Source organism: Vipera berus, assembly GCF_964194415.1.
Source record: "Vipera berus genome assembly, chromosome: 1".
Taxonomy (NCBI): domain Eukaryota; kingdom Metazoa; phylum Chordata; class Lepidosauria; order Squamata; family Viperidae; genus Vipera; species Vipera berus.
In genome coordinates, this window is record NC_138202.1 from 189,334,800 (window position 1) to 189,350,634 (window position 15,835).

The window sequence follows — 15,835 nt, forward strand, 5'->3', positions numbered from 1 at the left end:
TTGCTTGCAGTATTCTGGGTATGGCCTTACTAAGGCTTTATAAAGTGGTACTAATACTTCACATGATCTTCATCCTATGCCTCTGTTTATTCAACCCAGGATTGCATTAGCTTTTTTGGCTGCAGCTGCACACTGCTGGCTCATAGTCAAGTGATCGTCCACTAGAACTCCAAGGTCCCTCTCACAGTTACTGTTTTGAGCCAGGTCTCCCCTCATCTGTACTTATACCTTTGATTTTTCGTGCCTAAACATAAAACTTTGCTTTTCTCCACATTAAAGTTCATTTTGTTGGATAGGGCCCATTGTTCAAGTTTGTCAGGATCTTTTTTGATCCTAAGCTTGTCTTCTGGGGTATTGAATGTGAAAGGGCAAAGATGCACAGGTCAGAGGACCACAGATGAAGTTCCAGTTGAACTGATTTATTACAGTTCATGCCTATGCAAAGGAACCTAAGGATAAGGGTAAACAGAATTCAAGAGGGGTGGACTTAGTCCAGACATGTCAAACCTGCGACGTCACGTGAAGTTGTACAACATACCGGAGCTTTTTCTCCATTGCTGGCAATGGGGTAGGTGTGGTTTCCTGTTGATGTGTCTGGCCCGTGGGCTGGCAATTTGACACCCCTGACTGTCCATGTATGGCTATGTAGAGATTCTAGGCTGATTCTAATTCTTTTTACTTCACCTCCAGGTTCTGCCACTCCCTTCCCTTTGGACATTTCCCCACTCATGAGATTGTATTTTGCCCAACTATTTCCAGCTCAGAGCAGATACAAATTTAGAAATCAATTGCATGCATCTTTGCAGATGCTTCATCCTGTCCAACTTCCCATTAGAGGGATTGGTCTTTAATAAACAGCCAATAGATTCTGAAATGGAGGAGACAGAAAAAAATAGAAGTGGATTGTTGAGTGGTAGTTCAATTCTGAAAACAATTTCTAGCCTCAGTATGTGCTTTGAAGTGCTCTGTACTGCTCTTCTGACCCTTGATTTTACACCCTTTTACCTCACAGATCTCAATATTTCAATAATAGTAAGGTAATTGTTGCAAGCATCAAGCCTGCCCATTCTGATAGTTAACATCTTAAATCCACTGCAATTTTAAATCTTTTTTAAAATAGTAATTATTAAAAGAGTTTACATATATAATGAGTACATTCAAAAAATATAGAGTAAATATGAAAGAGAAAGGAGAGGAAAAAAGAGATAAAGAATAAATCTCTCTCCCTTTTTTCTTTTTTTCTTTGTTCCTAGAATTAGAAATCTAAAGTATAAACATCTCAGTATCTTTCAACATATTTACCGGATCGCCTCGAAGTCCATGGTCACCTGGGTCTCCTATTTCTCCTTTGCTTCCTCTGCCACCCTATGAAAAAAATATTTCCATAATATCAAAACCATTACCCATAACAATGGAATCCTGTAATTAATGTGACTTTCACCTTGCCCTGGCTGATATTTCTAGCAGCAGAATAACCAGCAGAAAGGATACTAGACCAATCATCTCTATTTTTTTTTCAGTGAATGGCCTATTCAGAGATACAACTGGGCTGCATCTTATAATGCCTCTGTGCTTTGCCTCTCCAGTTAGGGCTTTACTGAAGAAAGCAAAAATATCTCAGACCTTTGCTGATTTCCCAGAAGTCTCTCTTAGCTCTATAACAAGCAATACATTTTTGGCTGTTTGGAGTTTTTTGGCTTTTCAATTCTTGGAAGTTTTGGAATAACAAAAAAAATGCTTACCTGTCTACCAGGGCTGCCCCTCTCACCAGGAACACCTGGAAAGCCTCTCTCTCCCTGGCAAAAGCAATCAGATTAATTGCATTTATTAATCAAAGTGTGTTACTGAAATAAGTTCTAACCAGAAAGAAATGTGTTTTCACGTTCTTTATTAGTCCAGAAGTAACTCAAATGACTCACCTCTTCTCCATCTATTCCATCAAGCCCATTCTCCCCTAATTCGCCCTACAGAATCAAAGAAAATAATTAATTATTATAATCCCAAAAAGGAAATACTGAGGTACAATTGGCAATGAGAAAAGTATAAGGCAGGGAAATTGTATTCTTTTTTCTTATATTATATTGAAATTGTTATATACCTTTTCTCCTGGGAATCCACGGCCCCCCTACAAAAAAGAAAGAATTATCATTTATCTAATTAAAATTTTATTCAATTCCTCAAAACCTACAGCTACAGAGGAAAATGAGTAGTCAAAAAATATTCAGATAACCATCACAGTTAGAACTGTCTCCATTTTTCTATAAAATTAAGGAAAGGTTGGAATGACCTCAAAATAAATAGAAGACAAAAATAAATAGGAAAAAAACCCAGCAAAAAGATTGTTTCTCAATGAATAAGAAAGTCTCAATTTATCTGTAAAGTCCACACTTTGATGCATACACTTTATTACAAAAAAAGAATTCCACTGAAATCTCACTACACATAACACAGATGAGGGAAGATGTGTAAGCTATGATTGGTTAAGATAAATTCAATAAATATATTCTGTTTCTAACATCTGGAAACTTTCTTTTCTGACTCTCAGAGCTTACCTTCTCAGAGCTTACCTTCACCCACCAGTTCCCCACCCTACCCCCAAAAGTATTTGGACAATACTATTGACTAATTTTCTATCAGATGCTACATGACTGTAGCGAACTAGTATAAAGTGGGCTGGTGTCTATTGAGATGTCTATACAGTATGTGTTCTTCTTCTGTAGAGCCCAATTCTCTTCCTTTACCTTCATTCCCCTTTCACCTGGGCAGCCTTGGAAACCTTGGGTTCCATTTATCCCAGGGGGTCCACGTTCACCCTTTGACAAAAAAGAAAAAAAGTACAAGAGTCAGCATGGATCCTATTCAGTCACAAACATATTTCTGAATGTTAGCAGTTAAAGAAAATGGATGAATATTAGAAAGGAAAGGAGATATCAGATTCTATAACAAGAATATTACATTGGATATTATTAGAATATGGAACATTTCTGTCATGCTACATTCATACAATCCTGTCAACTAAAACTAAAAGTATACAGTTTTTATAATGCAAGACAGGCAATTGCAAGGAATTTCAGTCCAAAGATCATATCTGATCCAGGGCCATTGGGATCCAGTTACTTGCAATGGGCATGGCCATAGGGTCTCACTTTCTTTCATGGAGGCAAATTCTCTTTCACATCCTTCATCCAAACACATACACACTTACCCTCTCAAAATTCGATCGGACTCCAGAATGGCAATGTGACATATTAAATGCAATATCAGAATAATGGACTCCATTCCAAAGCTTGTCTGAAGCAAATATGTGACTCCAACCTCAATAGCAGTGCTCTCAAAAAACGTTTCCCAACTAGCAATAACCTTTAGAAAAACTTCTGTGTGCACTGATTGAAATTTTAAAGCCGGATTGCAGTGAGGAAGTATTTCTGATACGCAGTTCTGAGAGGACATTTAGTTCTCCTCCTCACATAGATGCAGTCACAATCTGCCCAATATGCTCCTTAAAAAGTCTCCACTAAGAGGCTTCCTAATCCTTGATGACATGAAACCCGAACAAAGCAGGATGGAGGGAGTGGGGGAGTTTACCCACACCCATTCCTCTTTGTTTTTTTCTTTTTTAGGGAAATACCTTGTGCTTTAGATGCAAAAGAACAGGATTATTGCTTCCTTAGCTATCTCCATTTGATTTCCATAAGAGATAACTTTGTTTAGCTTAACATTAGCTTTTCAGCATTGGATAGTAGTGTTATAATGTTTTATATGACACCCTAATGCCCTGCTGTTTGTCTTTGTTAAGAAACATGTCTCTTAATGCCACATTTAATCTTGACATTGGTGTGTATTTGTGTCTGCATGTCTTTCTTTGTGTGTGTATCTCTATATGTATATTGGCATTACATGATTCCAGATTCATGTGGAACATAAGCAGCATGTGAAAACTATAGATAAGATTTAGATCTTCGGTTACTATGCATAGCAGGTAGGAAAAGACAGCCTATGCTTTAATCTATATGTAGCATGGAAGAAAAAAGCAAAATGTTGCTAATATTCTGCTCATCATGAACAAAAGACTGTTGCAGCACTAATGTGGTACCATGTTCCTCCTCCTCCTCTTCCTCCTCTTCCTCCTTCTCCTCCATTGCTCTTCAGAGCAAAAGTATTGATGACTTTCTCATCCTCTTTCTTTGCTACTGCAAGTAGAAGTTCAGCTATTGAGAAACATTTACTCACCAGTCCACCTTCATCTCCTGGATAGCCTCTATAGCCATTTTCCCCTGGAATTCCCTTTAAAACACAGAGACACATATTTATAGATAAATTTAAGATGGTATTCTGAATATCCTATATTTTATCTTTAAACTCAATACATAATCTGCCTTTTTACAAAGAAAATATAGTAACTCATTGCAATAAATATCTGAATATGATCTCAAAAAAGCTTGAGGTTATACACAGACACACACACAGACACACACACACACACACACACACACACACACACACACACACACAAACACATGTGCATTTTAGATATAGACTGCATTCTTCAAGACAGAGAGCTCTATGGTTATTCTTGGATCTGTTGGAGTCATTCTCCCAGCTTAGGAGTCACAGCCCCAAGTGCTCCTACCACCATTGAGGTCACTTTGGCCTTTACTTTCCATATCCTCTCCAGTTCTTCCTTCAGTCCCTGGAACTTCTTCAGCTTCTCATACTCCTTCTTCTTGATGTTGCTTTCACTTAGCACCGCTATATCTATCCCTGCTGCTGTCTTCTGCTCCTTGTCTACTACCACTATGGCTGGTTGATTGGATAGTACCTGTCTGTCCATCTGGATCTGGAAGTCCCACAGGATCTTAGCCTATAACTTTCCATGACCTTCTGTGAGATCTCCCATCAGGGTTTGGGAATCTAAGGCCATACACCGTGCAGATGTTTCTGTATACAGTGCAGCAACTTGGTTGGGTCAGTTCCTGCCTGCATTTTACATCCTGCCAATATGATATTGGACTGTCTCTGGGGTCTCTGCATATGGATGCACCTTGGATCCTGTCTAGTGTGGTAGACCCCTGCTTCTAAAGATATGATGCTTACTGCCTTTTCTTATGCTGCTATGATCAGTGCCTCAGTGCTATCTTTTAAATCTAGCCCTTTCCAATCACTGGTAGGATTTTCCAATTTTATATATATTGGGAGCATTCATGTTATCTCATTCATTTAAAATTATATCTCTATCTGTAATGCACAGATCAATATATAATTTGTTTATAGAGTTTCACCTACATAGCAAAGCCTTCCATAGAGTTGCATTCTATTTTTTAAATCATCAATTTCTGTCAAGCACAGGTGAAATGTGGCAATGAGTATCAAAACTAACTCTAGCAGCTTCAAATTCTGAGTCAAAAGCTTTTGATAAACAATGTGCTGAAATAAAATTCATATCAATCTTAACACTGGAAATTTAAATACAGTACATAAAACAGACATCATAGATGTAAACATGCTTGCTAGATAAGACATCATGAGCACAAAATAGAGATCACTATACAAGAAATGCTGGGATCCAGAGGATCGCTGCAAGTGAGTTCAAAACCTTGGGCATCTTTTGTATTTCTCCTTGGAACAGATCCAGCCCATTGCCATAGATGCCTTATTATAAACTGCAAAATCCATGTTAAACATCTCACCTTTGGTCCAACTGTCCCTGGAAATCCTCTGTCTCCCCGTTGTCCGGAACATTTGCATGGGACTGCACAACATGATCTTTCTGCAATGTTGTCCTAATAAAACAGACCACTAATTAGGTAAAAATGGGTCATTAAAACGCACATACATGCACTTGATATTGTTCACAGTTACATTTGTCCAATATTGAGTTTTAAGTGAAATAATAATAGCTTGGAGAATGGAAAAAGCACTGAAAACAAGGAAAACATTATTAATATAATAATTGATCAGATGTTGAAAAATAAATACATTTCTCAAAGACAACAGTGCTGAAACAGGCTGAAGGATGGTGAAAGATAAATATATGAGTCAATTAAGGACTCTTCCACAAAACCCTTGTGGGCAGGCCAGGAGACTGAGAAGAGACACTTCCTACTTTTTCTGGCTATTAAGGAGACAGTGGGGGGGGGGGGCAGATTGTACTTTCATATTTGGAAGATTCTGTCAATGTAGCTTTATAATAAAGTAGAATTGGCTCATCAGGCTGTGATTCTTCTCTAGTTTACTGCAAATGACTGATATCACAGAGCGTTATTGCAGCATGAAAGAGGTGAGATTGACATACAAATCAGAAAACTGCTTATTCATATTTTACCTCTACCACAGTCTCACCAGGCTGCCTTTAGCAAGCTTCTCTCTTAACTTTAATATCCCTTTTCTTCGACTGTATTATGGAGATAACAACAGTGATGTACTGATTTGTAAGAATATACAAAATGCCTCAATTCTAATATCGGCCAAATTCAGGAATTTAGAAGACTTTAGTCTGCTGTATAGTAACCTTAAAATTAGCTTTATTGCTTGATCCATCTGGGATATTGATTTGGCATAGCAGGTTCCCAATTCAATAATTCTGGACAGGAGATGAACTTTCCATCATGATTCATTCAAGGACAGCAGCAACAAATAGTATTTGCAATGCCCAGAAAGAAAGATGTGACAGGCCAGCAGAGGCTGTTTAAACAGTATCTGGATGGTAATTGATCAAGCCATTCACAAATATAGAAAATGTTATATGAGAAGGATAAATAACATGGCTTACAGATAAAGGCCCCTTCCTCTCTGAGGGCAACTACAGTACTTCGTAATGTTTTGGTTTTTCATCTCAGACTTCACAGAAGTTACATTTTTATGGACAAAATTTAAGTTAGGTATCATAAAAAACCATTGTTATATTTCTTAAAAAAATGCAATATTGTTACTAATAGGTACTTGCAAATATATATCCATTAAAATTATTTTTAATGTCATTAAGAATAAAGACTTCAGTTATTTACCAATTGCTCTGCCACTTCAAAATCTAAATCCAGCTGATTCACTTGGAGAGGCCTATTGTAAGTAAAGCCACGTCCAAATTCCAGTTTCATTGCTTCTTCATAATTAGATACTCGCTCCAAGCCAACAAGAATAAGAGCCTTGACACCTAGAGAACATGAAGGGGGGGGGGAATCCATCCTGAATGATTGTTCATAATCCTTAAAAGATAATGTTTGTCCTATAGGATTCTATCCTTTTATCTATCTGACAAAGGATTAGGTAAAGTGGTTCTATTTGATTTCTCTTTTCCCCCTCATTTTCTCAATCTTAATTCTGTTTTATTCTGTAATCTCCAACAAGCCACCCTTTTAAAGCAATCCATATTATTCTCTTAATTTATCCTTTATAAAAAAAGTAACTAAGTCTATTTCAGGTAGTCCTTGACGTACAACCATTTGTTTAGTGACTGTTCAAAGTTACTACAACACTGAAAAAAGTGACTTATGACCGTTTTTCACACTTACAGTCATTGCAGCATTGTCCCAGATTCATGTGATCAACTTTTGCAACCTTCTGACAAACAAAACCAATGGGAAAGCCAGATTCACTTAACAATCATATTACCAATTTAACAACTGCAATGATTCACTTAACAACGATGGCAAGAAAGCTTGTAAAATGTGGAAAACTCACTTAACAACTGTCTTGCTTAGCAATGGAAATTTTGGGCTCAGTTGTGGTTGTAAAGTGAAGGACTACCTATATATGTATTTTGGCAAGTATTTTATATGTTGTTGGATTGTATATGTGTGTGTCTGTGTGCACATCTTTTCCTAATACATTCTTATTTATCCATTTTTTTTACTGAAGAAACACATAAAATTTAGATTATCCTGTAAGAATAGATTTTCAAAAGCAATTTATTTTTTTTTAAAAATGTGCACTCACAACAATGTTAGGGTCTTTGGAAAATAAAGCATTTTACTCAACACTTCCTGAAATTATTTATGTGACTCTATGTGACCATGAAGCTTAGTAGAAGGGTCCCTACTCTTCTATCCAAAGCTTCTTAAGAGTTAAAATAAGAATTCCATCTAACTTGTGAATTTTAAAATGTGCAAACTTCTCTCCAGCCACCTGCACTCTATATTTTTGTCCACCGATACTCCAAAAGAAGGAATGCCCTAGCTGAGTTTCATTATTGCTATATTCATTCCACTATGGGCCCACTGTAAAAATGTGTACAGAATATTTGTTCAAGGGTACTACAGGTTAGGTAAACTCACATTAAAATGCACATCTTCATCTTTAACCTATATTAGGCCTTTGAATGAAGCTACAGACAAATATGGCACCATTAATATGTACTGTAGATGATGGCAGCCAATATTACATTTTGATTCAGATGTTTTACTTCCAAAGTTTGTCCTGTTTTGACACAGATTGCATCAAATTACTAGTGCAATCTCAAATATTCCTATAATGTAAAGCAGTTTAGGAGTACATTTTTCTTGCTTCTATCTTCAGGGAGAGTTTCTCGTCTTACTCAACCATAGCAATAATCTTGGAGGTCTTTATAAATTGAATATTCAACAATATCAAGGATACCACTCTTTGTTATAGTAACATTTCACTATTCTGTGCTTTTCTTTCACTGTCTGAGCCTATTTCTTAGAATATCTTGGATTGTAAATCTATTTCAGCAACAAGAGCATTTGCTTGCCAAAAAACAAGTAAACCAATAAAATCTCCCCATTCTTTACAGTATGTAGGAAGAAGATATTTTGCAGTGGTTTAGGGCTGCTTCAAATGAGAAAAAAATGGAACATTCATAAATGGTGTTTTAAACTATCAAGAATGAAATTGGAGAAATATCTGGGGGACATCTTGGTGATAAAACAACTGCAAAAGAAAATAAATCTACTTCCTTTAGTCAAGGAAGGCTCTGGCCTTAATATTTCAATGAAAAGTTAAAAAGCTAAACAGTAACATTGTGTTAATGGCTATAAACACTAGGCATGCTTTAGGGTCATTCTACATTCATTCATCTGAAAGAATTGATCAGTGGGAATATATGTATGTAGTCTCAGAAATCCCAACTAAAAGGAATTTTTATGTCAGCAAGAAAATACAAAACACACCTTCTTTCTTTAGATTAGCTGATGCAGCTGCCAGCGGTCCCATAGCACCATCAATACCATCAGTTAAGTGGATCACCACCTATGAAAAAACAGCTTCGTGTTAATAAAAATTAGTTGTGAATTGTTCTTTAGTGAAAACATCAGCCAGTCATTGGACTGATATTCAGAAATGGTCTGAGGCTCAAGACCACGGGTGCCAAACTGCCAGCCGTTGGGCCGGGTGTGTCATGCTGTAACCATGTCCACCCTATTGCCAGCAATGGTGGGGGGAAGTCATGATACATTGCAACACGTCAGGTGACATTGCAAGTTTGACACCCCTGCTCAAGACTCTTAGAGATAGACAATTAACACTGATACACTGCTGACACAATTACATTTTGCAAGGCAGCACATGTTCCTTATCCAACTAAACCCAGTCTTTTAAAAACACTTGCTGCAAATTATAATACTGTATATACTTTCATACACCCTCCCCTTTTCCTCTGTGATTCCAGCAGATCAGTTTAGCTGGTCAGTTTAGCTGGCCAGGCCCAGCAGGTGTTGATTCCTCAAAGTCACACACCATGTGCATCAATGTAGCCTAGATAAGATAAGATAACTTTATTGTTATTTTTACTGTAGGCACACTGGCACACATTATAAATGAAATTCTTTTGCCTGCTTTCAAAAGTGTACACATACGTAACACACATATAAACATCCTATATACAACATATGTATATACCTATACCCTTACATATAAATACATATAAATATTAATCACTGTCCATCTTGAATACACAGTGGAAAAACGAAGCTTGAGAGTTCACAAGGTTAATACTGTATGGAACAAAGCTGTGACTGAATCTGGATTTTCTGCTTTGGATACCATGAAGCCTTCTACAGAAGGTAACAAGGAAAACAGGTTGTGAAGAGGATGTGTAGTGTCCCAGACAATCCTGCGGACTCTGCTCAAGCAATATGCTATGTCCTGGATGGAAGGGAAGGAACTGTGGTGAGGACAGGGGAAGGAAGATGTGCTTTTCCTTATGCAATGCAGATAATTACAACTATTTGTTTTACTTTCACTATTCCAGCAGGACATACATAAACACAGCAGTCACCTGGGTGTGTGTGTGCCTGAAGAATAATATTTTGATGCAGCAAAAGGATTTTCTTTCCAAAAATGAAAATGGAGTAGAGATTTACCTTTGTACTTCCAGTAGGAGCTGTTTTAAATTTATCCTGGTAAGACTTGAGAGTATCTGCTGTGAACACATATGGTCCATCATTTCGCAAGGCCTGAAATTTTTCAAACAACTCAGGCTGATACTCTGAGAAATCAAAGGCTTCTACAACTCCAGAGGGCGTCTGTGCCAGGAGTGCCACACGCACTGTGGGTGCCTGGTTGGGAGTGCAGCTAATTTTCTGCATTTGACTGATCCTGTTCAGAATATCTTCCACTGTTGATTCCAGCATTCTTTGTACACTGAATATGTTTTGCCCTTGTACAGTATCTGAGACATCAAATCCAAGTATAACATCCAGATTGCAATCTAGAATAGAAAAAAATGGCAAATCTATCATACATAAAGTAAAGGGAAAGTGGCACACCAGCTAGAGAAGCAATTGTTAAATTGTACCATGTAGAAGTAAGATGTATCTAAAAGTCATTTCTGGATTTCTAGTCAAGAACAGCTACTGTACTCTGTTTGCATTGTTCATTAATATCCAGTAGTACATCACTTGACCAATATCCAAAACATCACATTATGATCAGCTTTTTATGAAAAACCAGACAGTCTGACCATTTTGTGTTATTTTCTCCCAAACTTGTGTTACCACAGGACGTTGAATGTTAATGAATAGCTACACTTAAGACTGGAGTACGGAACATAGAAGTAGTCCTTATTTACAACAATTTGCTTAGTGTAAGTTACAATGGTACTGAAAAAAGATATTTATGGCTGTTTTTCCTGTTTACGACCATTACTGCTAAGTTTGTAAGCCGCCCTGAGTCTTCGGAGAAGGGCGGGATATAAATGGAATTAAAATAAAATAAAAAATTACAGCATCTCCAGGGTCATGTGATCAAAATTTGGGTGCTTGGCAACCCAAATTATGTATGTATTATGATGTTTGCAGTGTCCTGACGTTACATGATTGCCTTTTGTGACCTTCTGACAAGCAAAGACAATGAAGAAGCCACAGTCAATTAGCAACCCTGTTACTAACTTGACAACTGCAATGGTTTACTTAACAACTGTAGCAAGAAAGGTTGTAAAATGGGGCAAAACTCACTTAACTTGTCTTGCTTGGCAGCAGAAATTTTGGACTCAGTTGTAATCATAAGTCAAAGACCAAGAAGAAGGGCCTTCTCTGTGTGTGTTCTCTCCCTGTGAAACATCATCCCACAGAAAGAAGATTGCCCCCCCCATTTTGACACTTTTTCACAAGGCCCTGAAGATCTGGTTTTGACAACAAGCCTGGGAAACTCAGAGTGGGAGGGATCCCATCAAGTCACTTTTTGATTGACTAATTGTTGTTACCAAGAGGTGGAGAGTCATTGCTTTTTATTTTTTATATTTGGTTTTTATCTTTGTAAGCCGCCTGGAGTCACAGAGTAAGTTGGGTGGCCATATAAATGTTCTTAAATACAAATAAATAAAAATAAAAATACTAGCTATACTTGCTATTATGAAACTGAATATTAAAATAAGGGAAACAAAAGCAAAGAACTGCTGCATGTAGAAATTACAGTACAGTATCGTGTAAATCTCTAAATCTAAAATAAAGCAAAAAAAACCCCCACAAAAAACAGAAATTGAAGTAAGATTTTCTTTACCTCTGGAGACTTCCACCACACCACGACATAACTGTTCTCTCATGACATCATTCAAGGTCACCAGAACAGCCTCATTGAGCTCTGAGAGGACCTGGGGAGTTGCAGCCCTAAAGGCTGTTGTGCTGTCACTGGAGAGCTTCGTAATTTCATTCAGGTCAATGTTTTTCACACCAACTGCAAAGACCTTGACACCCGACTGAGACAGCCCTAAGACTGCTGCCTCCCCATCATCTTCTGGCTTTCCTGCTGTTACAATGACAGCAATCTGAGGGACATTCTGGTCTTTCCTGCTGCCAGCTTCCTTCACAAAATGTTTTACTTGGATATGCTTGACACCTGCTCCTGTATTGGCAATTCTGCCTCCTTTGTAGGCTATCTTCTTCACTGCTTCTAAGATATGTTCTTTGTCAGAGAAATCCTTCAGAAAGAATTCATCACTCACGTCAGAGTTGTATTGCACTAAGCCAACTCGAATAGAATCGCCTTCATCATAAATAGCATCAATTAAGTCATGTATAAATTCAACAACATTGGGGAAATTGTCTCTCCCAAAATTGATAGAGCTATCCAGCAAGAAGACAATATCACCTTGTTTTTTATCAACTAAAAGATTTAAAAGAAAAAGTACAGGTATTAGACATTTCATTTTAAGGCATTTTACCTTAATCAGTATGACTAGAAATCTGCATGATTTCTGTATTCACAGAATTCATCAAATATAACTCTAGTCATTATTATTGAGAGCAATCATAATGTACTTTGCGAATAAACATTTTCACAGCGAATAGCACTTTTCCTCACTCTCAGCTTTTGATACCTTATTGGTGAATAAGCTAAAACTGTTTCTCAAGGGACCAATTATCTGCACTACCAGGAGAAAAGGACATAGCAACCTCCTATAGTGTAAAAGTTTCTTGAATTCCATTTTTAAGACATTATGTCAAGATGATCAAGTACATAAATTAAATCCAGAGAAAGTAATAAACTACAGCAGTTCAAGATCTGGCAGAGAAAAGGAAAAGAGCAATGTAGAGAAATGCCTCTTGCCCCACTTAGAATAGGCCAAGTAATTTACAAATAAAGGATAAATTTCCCAAATCTTCAGTATCTGGAATCCACATTCCATTTAAGGCAACAGATCAAGTCCAGTTCTGAGGAAGCAAGCCTAGGAGTGGCTTGTTATCTGTAGATGGTACAGAAAGAATAAGGAAGAAGAGTGGGGAGGGTTTGAAATGGTGGGGAAATAGTGATTTTCTTTCCATTCTTGTCCAGTGGAATGTCTGTCTGTTGTTACATTGTTAATAAATAAATGAAACAGTTTTTATTTTAATAGTTTTACCTTCTGAAAATTCCTTTCTTAAAAATTATTGCATCTATCTTAATTAAATAAACAGCCCAGTCTACCTTCCCTAGTATTGTACATGGATTTCAATTTCTGCAGAAGGAACTGAAATATAACACAGGGTTAAATTGATGCAAATCCCCACTTTTTGCTTGGCTCATCATCAGTGCAGGTGACTCACCTCTTTCTAACTGCAGGAACAGATGATGCTGTCCTCTTCCCTTTCTTAGCCTATTGCAGATCTAGCTCTACCTATGTTTTCTAGATACAATTCAAAGCTATCCCCCCCCCCAAGCAAAGCAGCCTTAAGCTCCCCAGAGCATATGATCTCTGTTACTTCATTCTATTCTAGTACCACAGCCCCTCCCCTCCAAAGACTGATCACTGCCCTGGGCAGCCATTTCAGCTTGAATTGCAGCACTGAATATGTTCTCCACCTTTTTTTCTATAATCTTTCAGTTGATCCAACAGTAGCCCAATCAGTCAATGAACTATCCTCACCTCTCAAAGTTAATGTTTCATCCGACCCATCCACCATTTTGGCTTCTGCTCAGGCTGGGTGAAGCTTGCTTCCTTTCCATCCTCTGCCCACAGTACTACAAAGATTCCCTTCCCCCTTTCTTTATTACTTTTAAAAACATCTTTAATTTTTAACACGTTTTATTTTAAAGGTTGCTCCTTTATGTGTATGAAGCTGAACAATCAGTTCTTCCTTGCTAACAAAGTTTGCAATGGACCAGTGAAGGGGCATAGGAACAAAATAAGAACTCACTCGCTATTGCTTTAATTATAGTAACATAGGAGGGTATAATGATACCATAAAAGGGAAAAAGAAAGTGTTTTGTGTTGATAACAGAGGAAATAATATAGGAAGCAGGGATGAAGATGTTTGTATGGGCAAAAATCTGAGAAAGAAAACGAAAGGAACTCATTAGAAGAAAACAAACCATAAAAGGAAAAGGCAGGCACAAGTAGACTCAGCTACCCAATTGTCAAGCACCAAGGCTTGCCTTTCTGATATGCATGAGAAGGGCCAGAAGCAGAAGTGTGACCAATATAAGTAGTCAAAGTTAGACTGAGAACATTCTGGCCGGTTGCCAACCCTCTGAAATTTAGACTGAAAATTCTGAAGTTGGTTTGAGAGTCACCCAGAGCTCTATGGGAGATAAGCAGCTTAGTTTGCAGGGCAGAATTGTCCAATAAGTTCAGATTTCTTGATTAGAGTTAAGAAGTTCCTTTCTATCTTGTTTACTTAAAAGCAAGTTCTAAACTGAACCTCTAATTAAACGTGCGAAAAAGTACAATGTGAAAACTATATTGATCTTTGAATGTTATAAAGAAAATTGAATGCTCATACACCTATTTCTTTAAATCCCCCTGAGTATTATACACAGTTTTATTTTAAAATGAAAGACTGACCAGCGATAACATCAGTAGGTAGTTCAGTTGGCTCTGGTTGTGCCTTAATTGCTGCAAGGACACGTTTTTCTATTGGTGGGAGCTCAGTAAAATCTCTCACAATAAATGCAGTTTTGGGATTGTTGACGATCCTTTGCAATTCCGCACTGTCTACTTGTCTTGTTCCAACTCCCAGAGTACTAATCCCAGAGTTCTGCAACAGAATGGAAGGCCTGCTGATATCATCCTGGGATCTCCCTCCAAGCAAGAGGACTAAATACTGGGGGACTCCGTCTTCTCGCCTACTCCCTGCTGATCTGATAAAGAGAGTCTTCATGACATGGTCCAGAGCTTTCCCAACATTCAGGGGAGAACCGCCTTTGTATCTTAAGCGCCGTATGGCTTGTAGAACACTCTCTTTGGTCAGGTAGGCTTTTAAGTTGAACTCTGGAAACACTTCATTGCTAAACTGGACAACAGCAATTCTCACTCTGCTTGGTTGGATATCTAGTTGCTGGACAATCCGGTAAATGAAATCACGAATGTGAGCAATTCCATCTGATCTGACATCATCAGAGCTGTCGACAAGGAAAACGATGTCTTTTGCTTCACTGTCAATGTCTAAATGAGGGGTGGGGAGAATGGGAAAACAGAATGAGACCAGCTTTTTTCTCACAGAAAGGAGTGCATTTTTGACATGCAGCTTCAACCTCTGGCTACCCCCCATCTGAGTGACGAGAATCTGGGGTAGCAGCAGTGGACAATTTACAGTCCTGTCCACTGAGAGAGTCAAGGCTGGTGCAAAAGGACCAGTGGTCATATGCAGAATTTACACTTTATTTTTCATTGGTTTTTTTTTAATCAAAAACACCGCTTACAATTCTGTTTGGTGCTTTGGATTCCTGAAAATAATAATAATAATAATAATAATAATAATAATAATAATAATAATAATAATAATAATAATAATAATAATAATAATAATAATAATAATAATAATTTGATTTCTATACCGCCCTTCTCCCGAAGGACTCAGGGCGGTGAACAGGGCAATACACAATAAAAATCGAATACAAAAATTAAAAAGCCATTAAACATCATGCCCATAAAATCAATACATATTAAAGTTAAAACTAGTTTTAA

General features: G+C 37.5%; 1 protein-coding gene across 1 annotated transcript in view; it reads right to left on the reverse strand.

Moving 5' to 3' along the window:
• Positions 1 to 15,835, reverse strand: part of COL6A3 (collagen type VI alpha 3 chain) — a 129,412-nt gene that overhangs the window by 55,781 nt on the left and 57,796 nt on the right. The window contains 12 exon segments of the mRNA XM_081338786.1: positions 1,303 to 1,365; positions 1,743 to 1,796; positions 1,920 to 1,964; positions 2,099 to 2,125; positions 2,742 to 2,813; positions 4,231 to 4,284; positions 5,688 to 5,780; positions 7,005 to 7,150; positions 9,126 to 9,204; positions 10,317 to 10,663; positions 11,953 to 12,555; positions 14,714 to 15,313. Coding sequence (XP_081194912.1) covers positions 1,303 to 1,365; positions 1,743 to 1,796; positions 1,920 to 1,964; positions 2,099 to 2,125; positions 2,742 to 2,813; positions 4,231 to 4,284; positions 5,688 to 5,780; positions 7,005 to 7,150; positions 9,126 to 9,204; positions 10,317 to 10,663; positions 11,953 to 12,555; positions 14,714 to 15,313 — 2,183 coding nt within the window.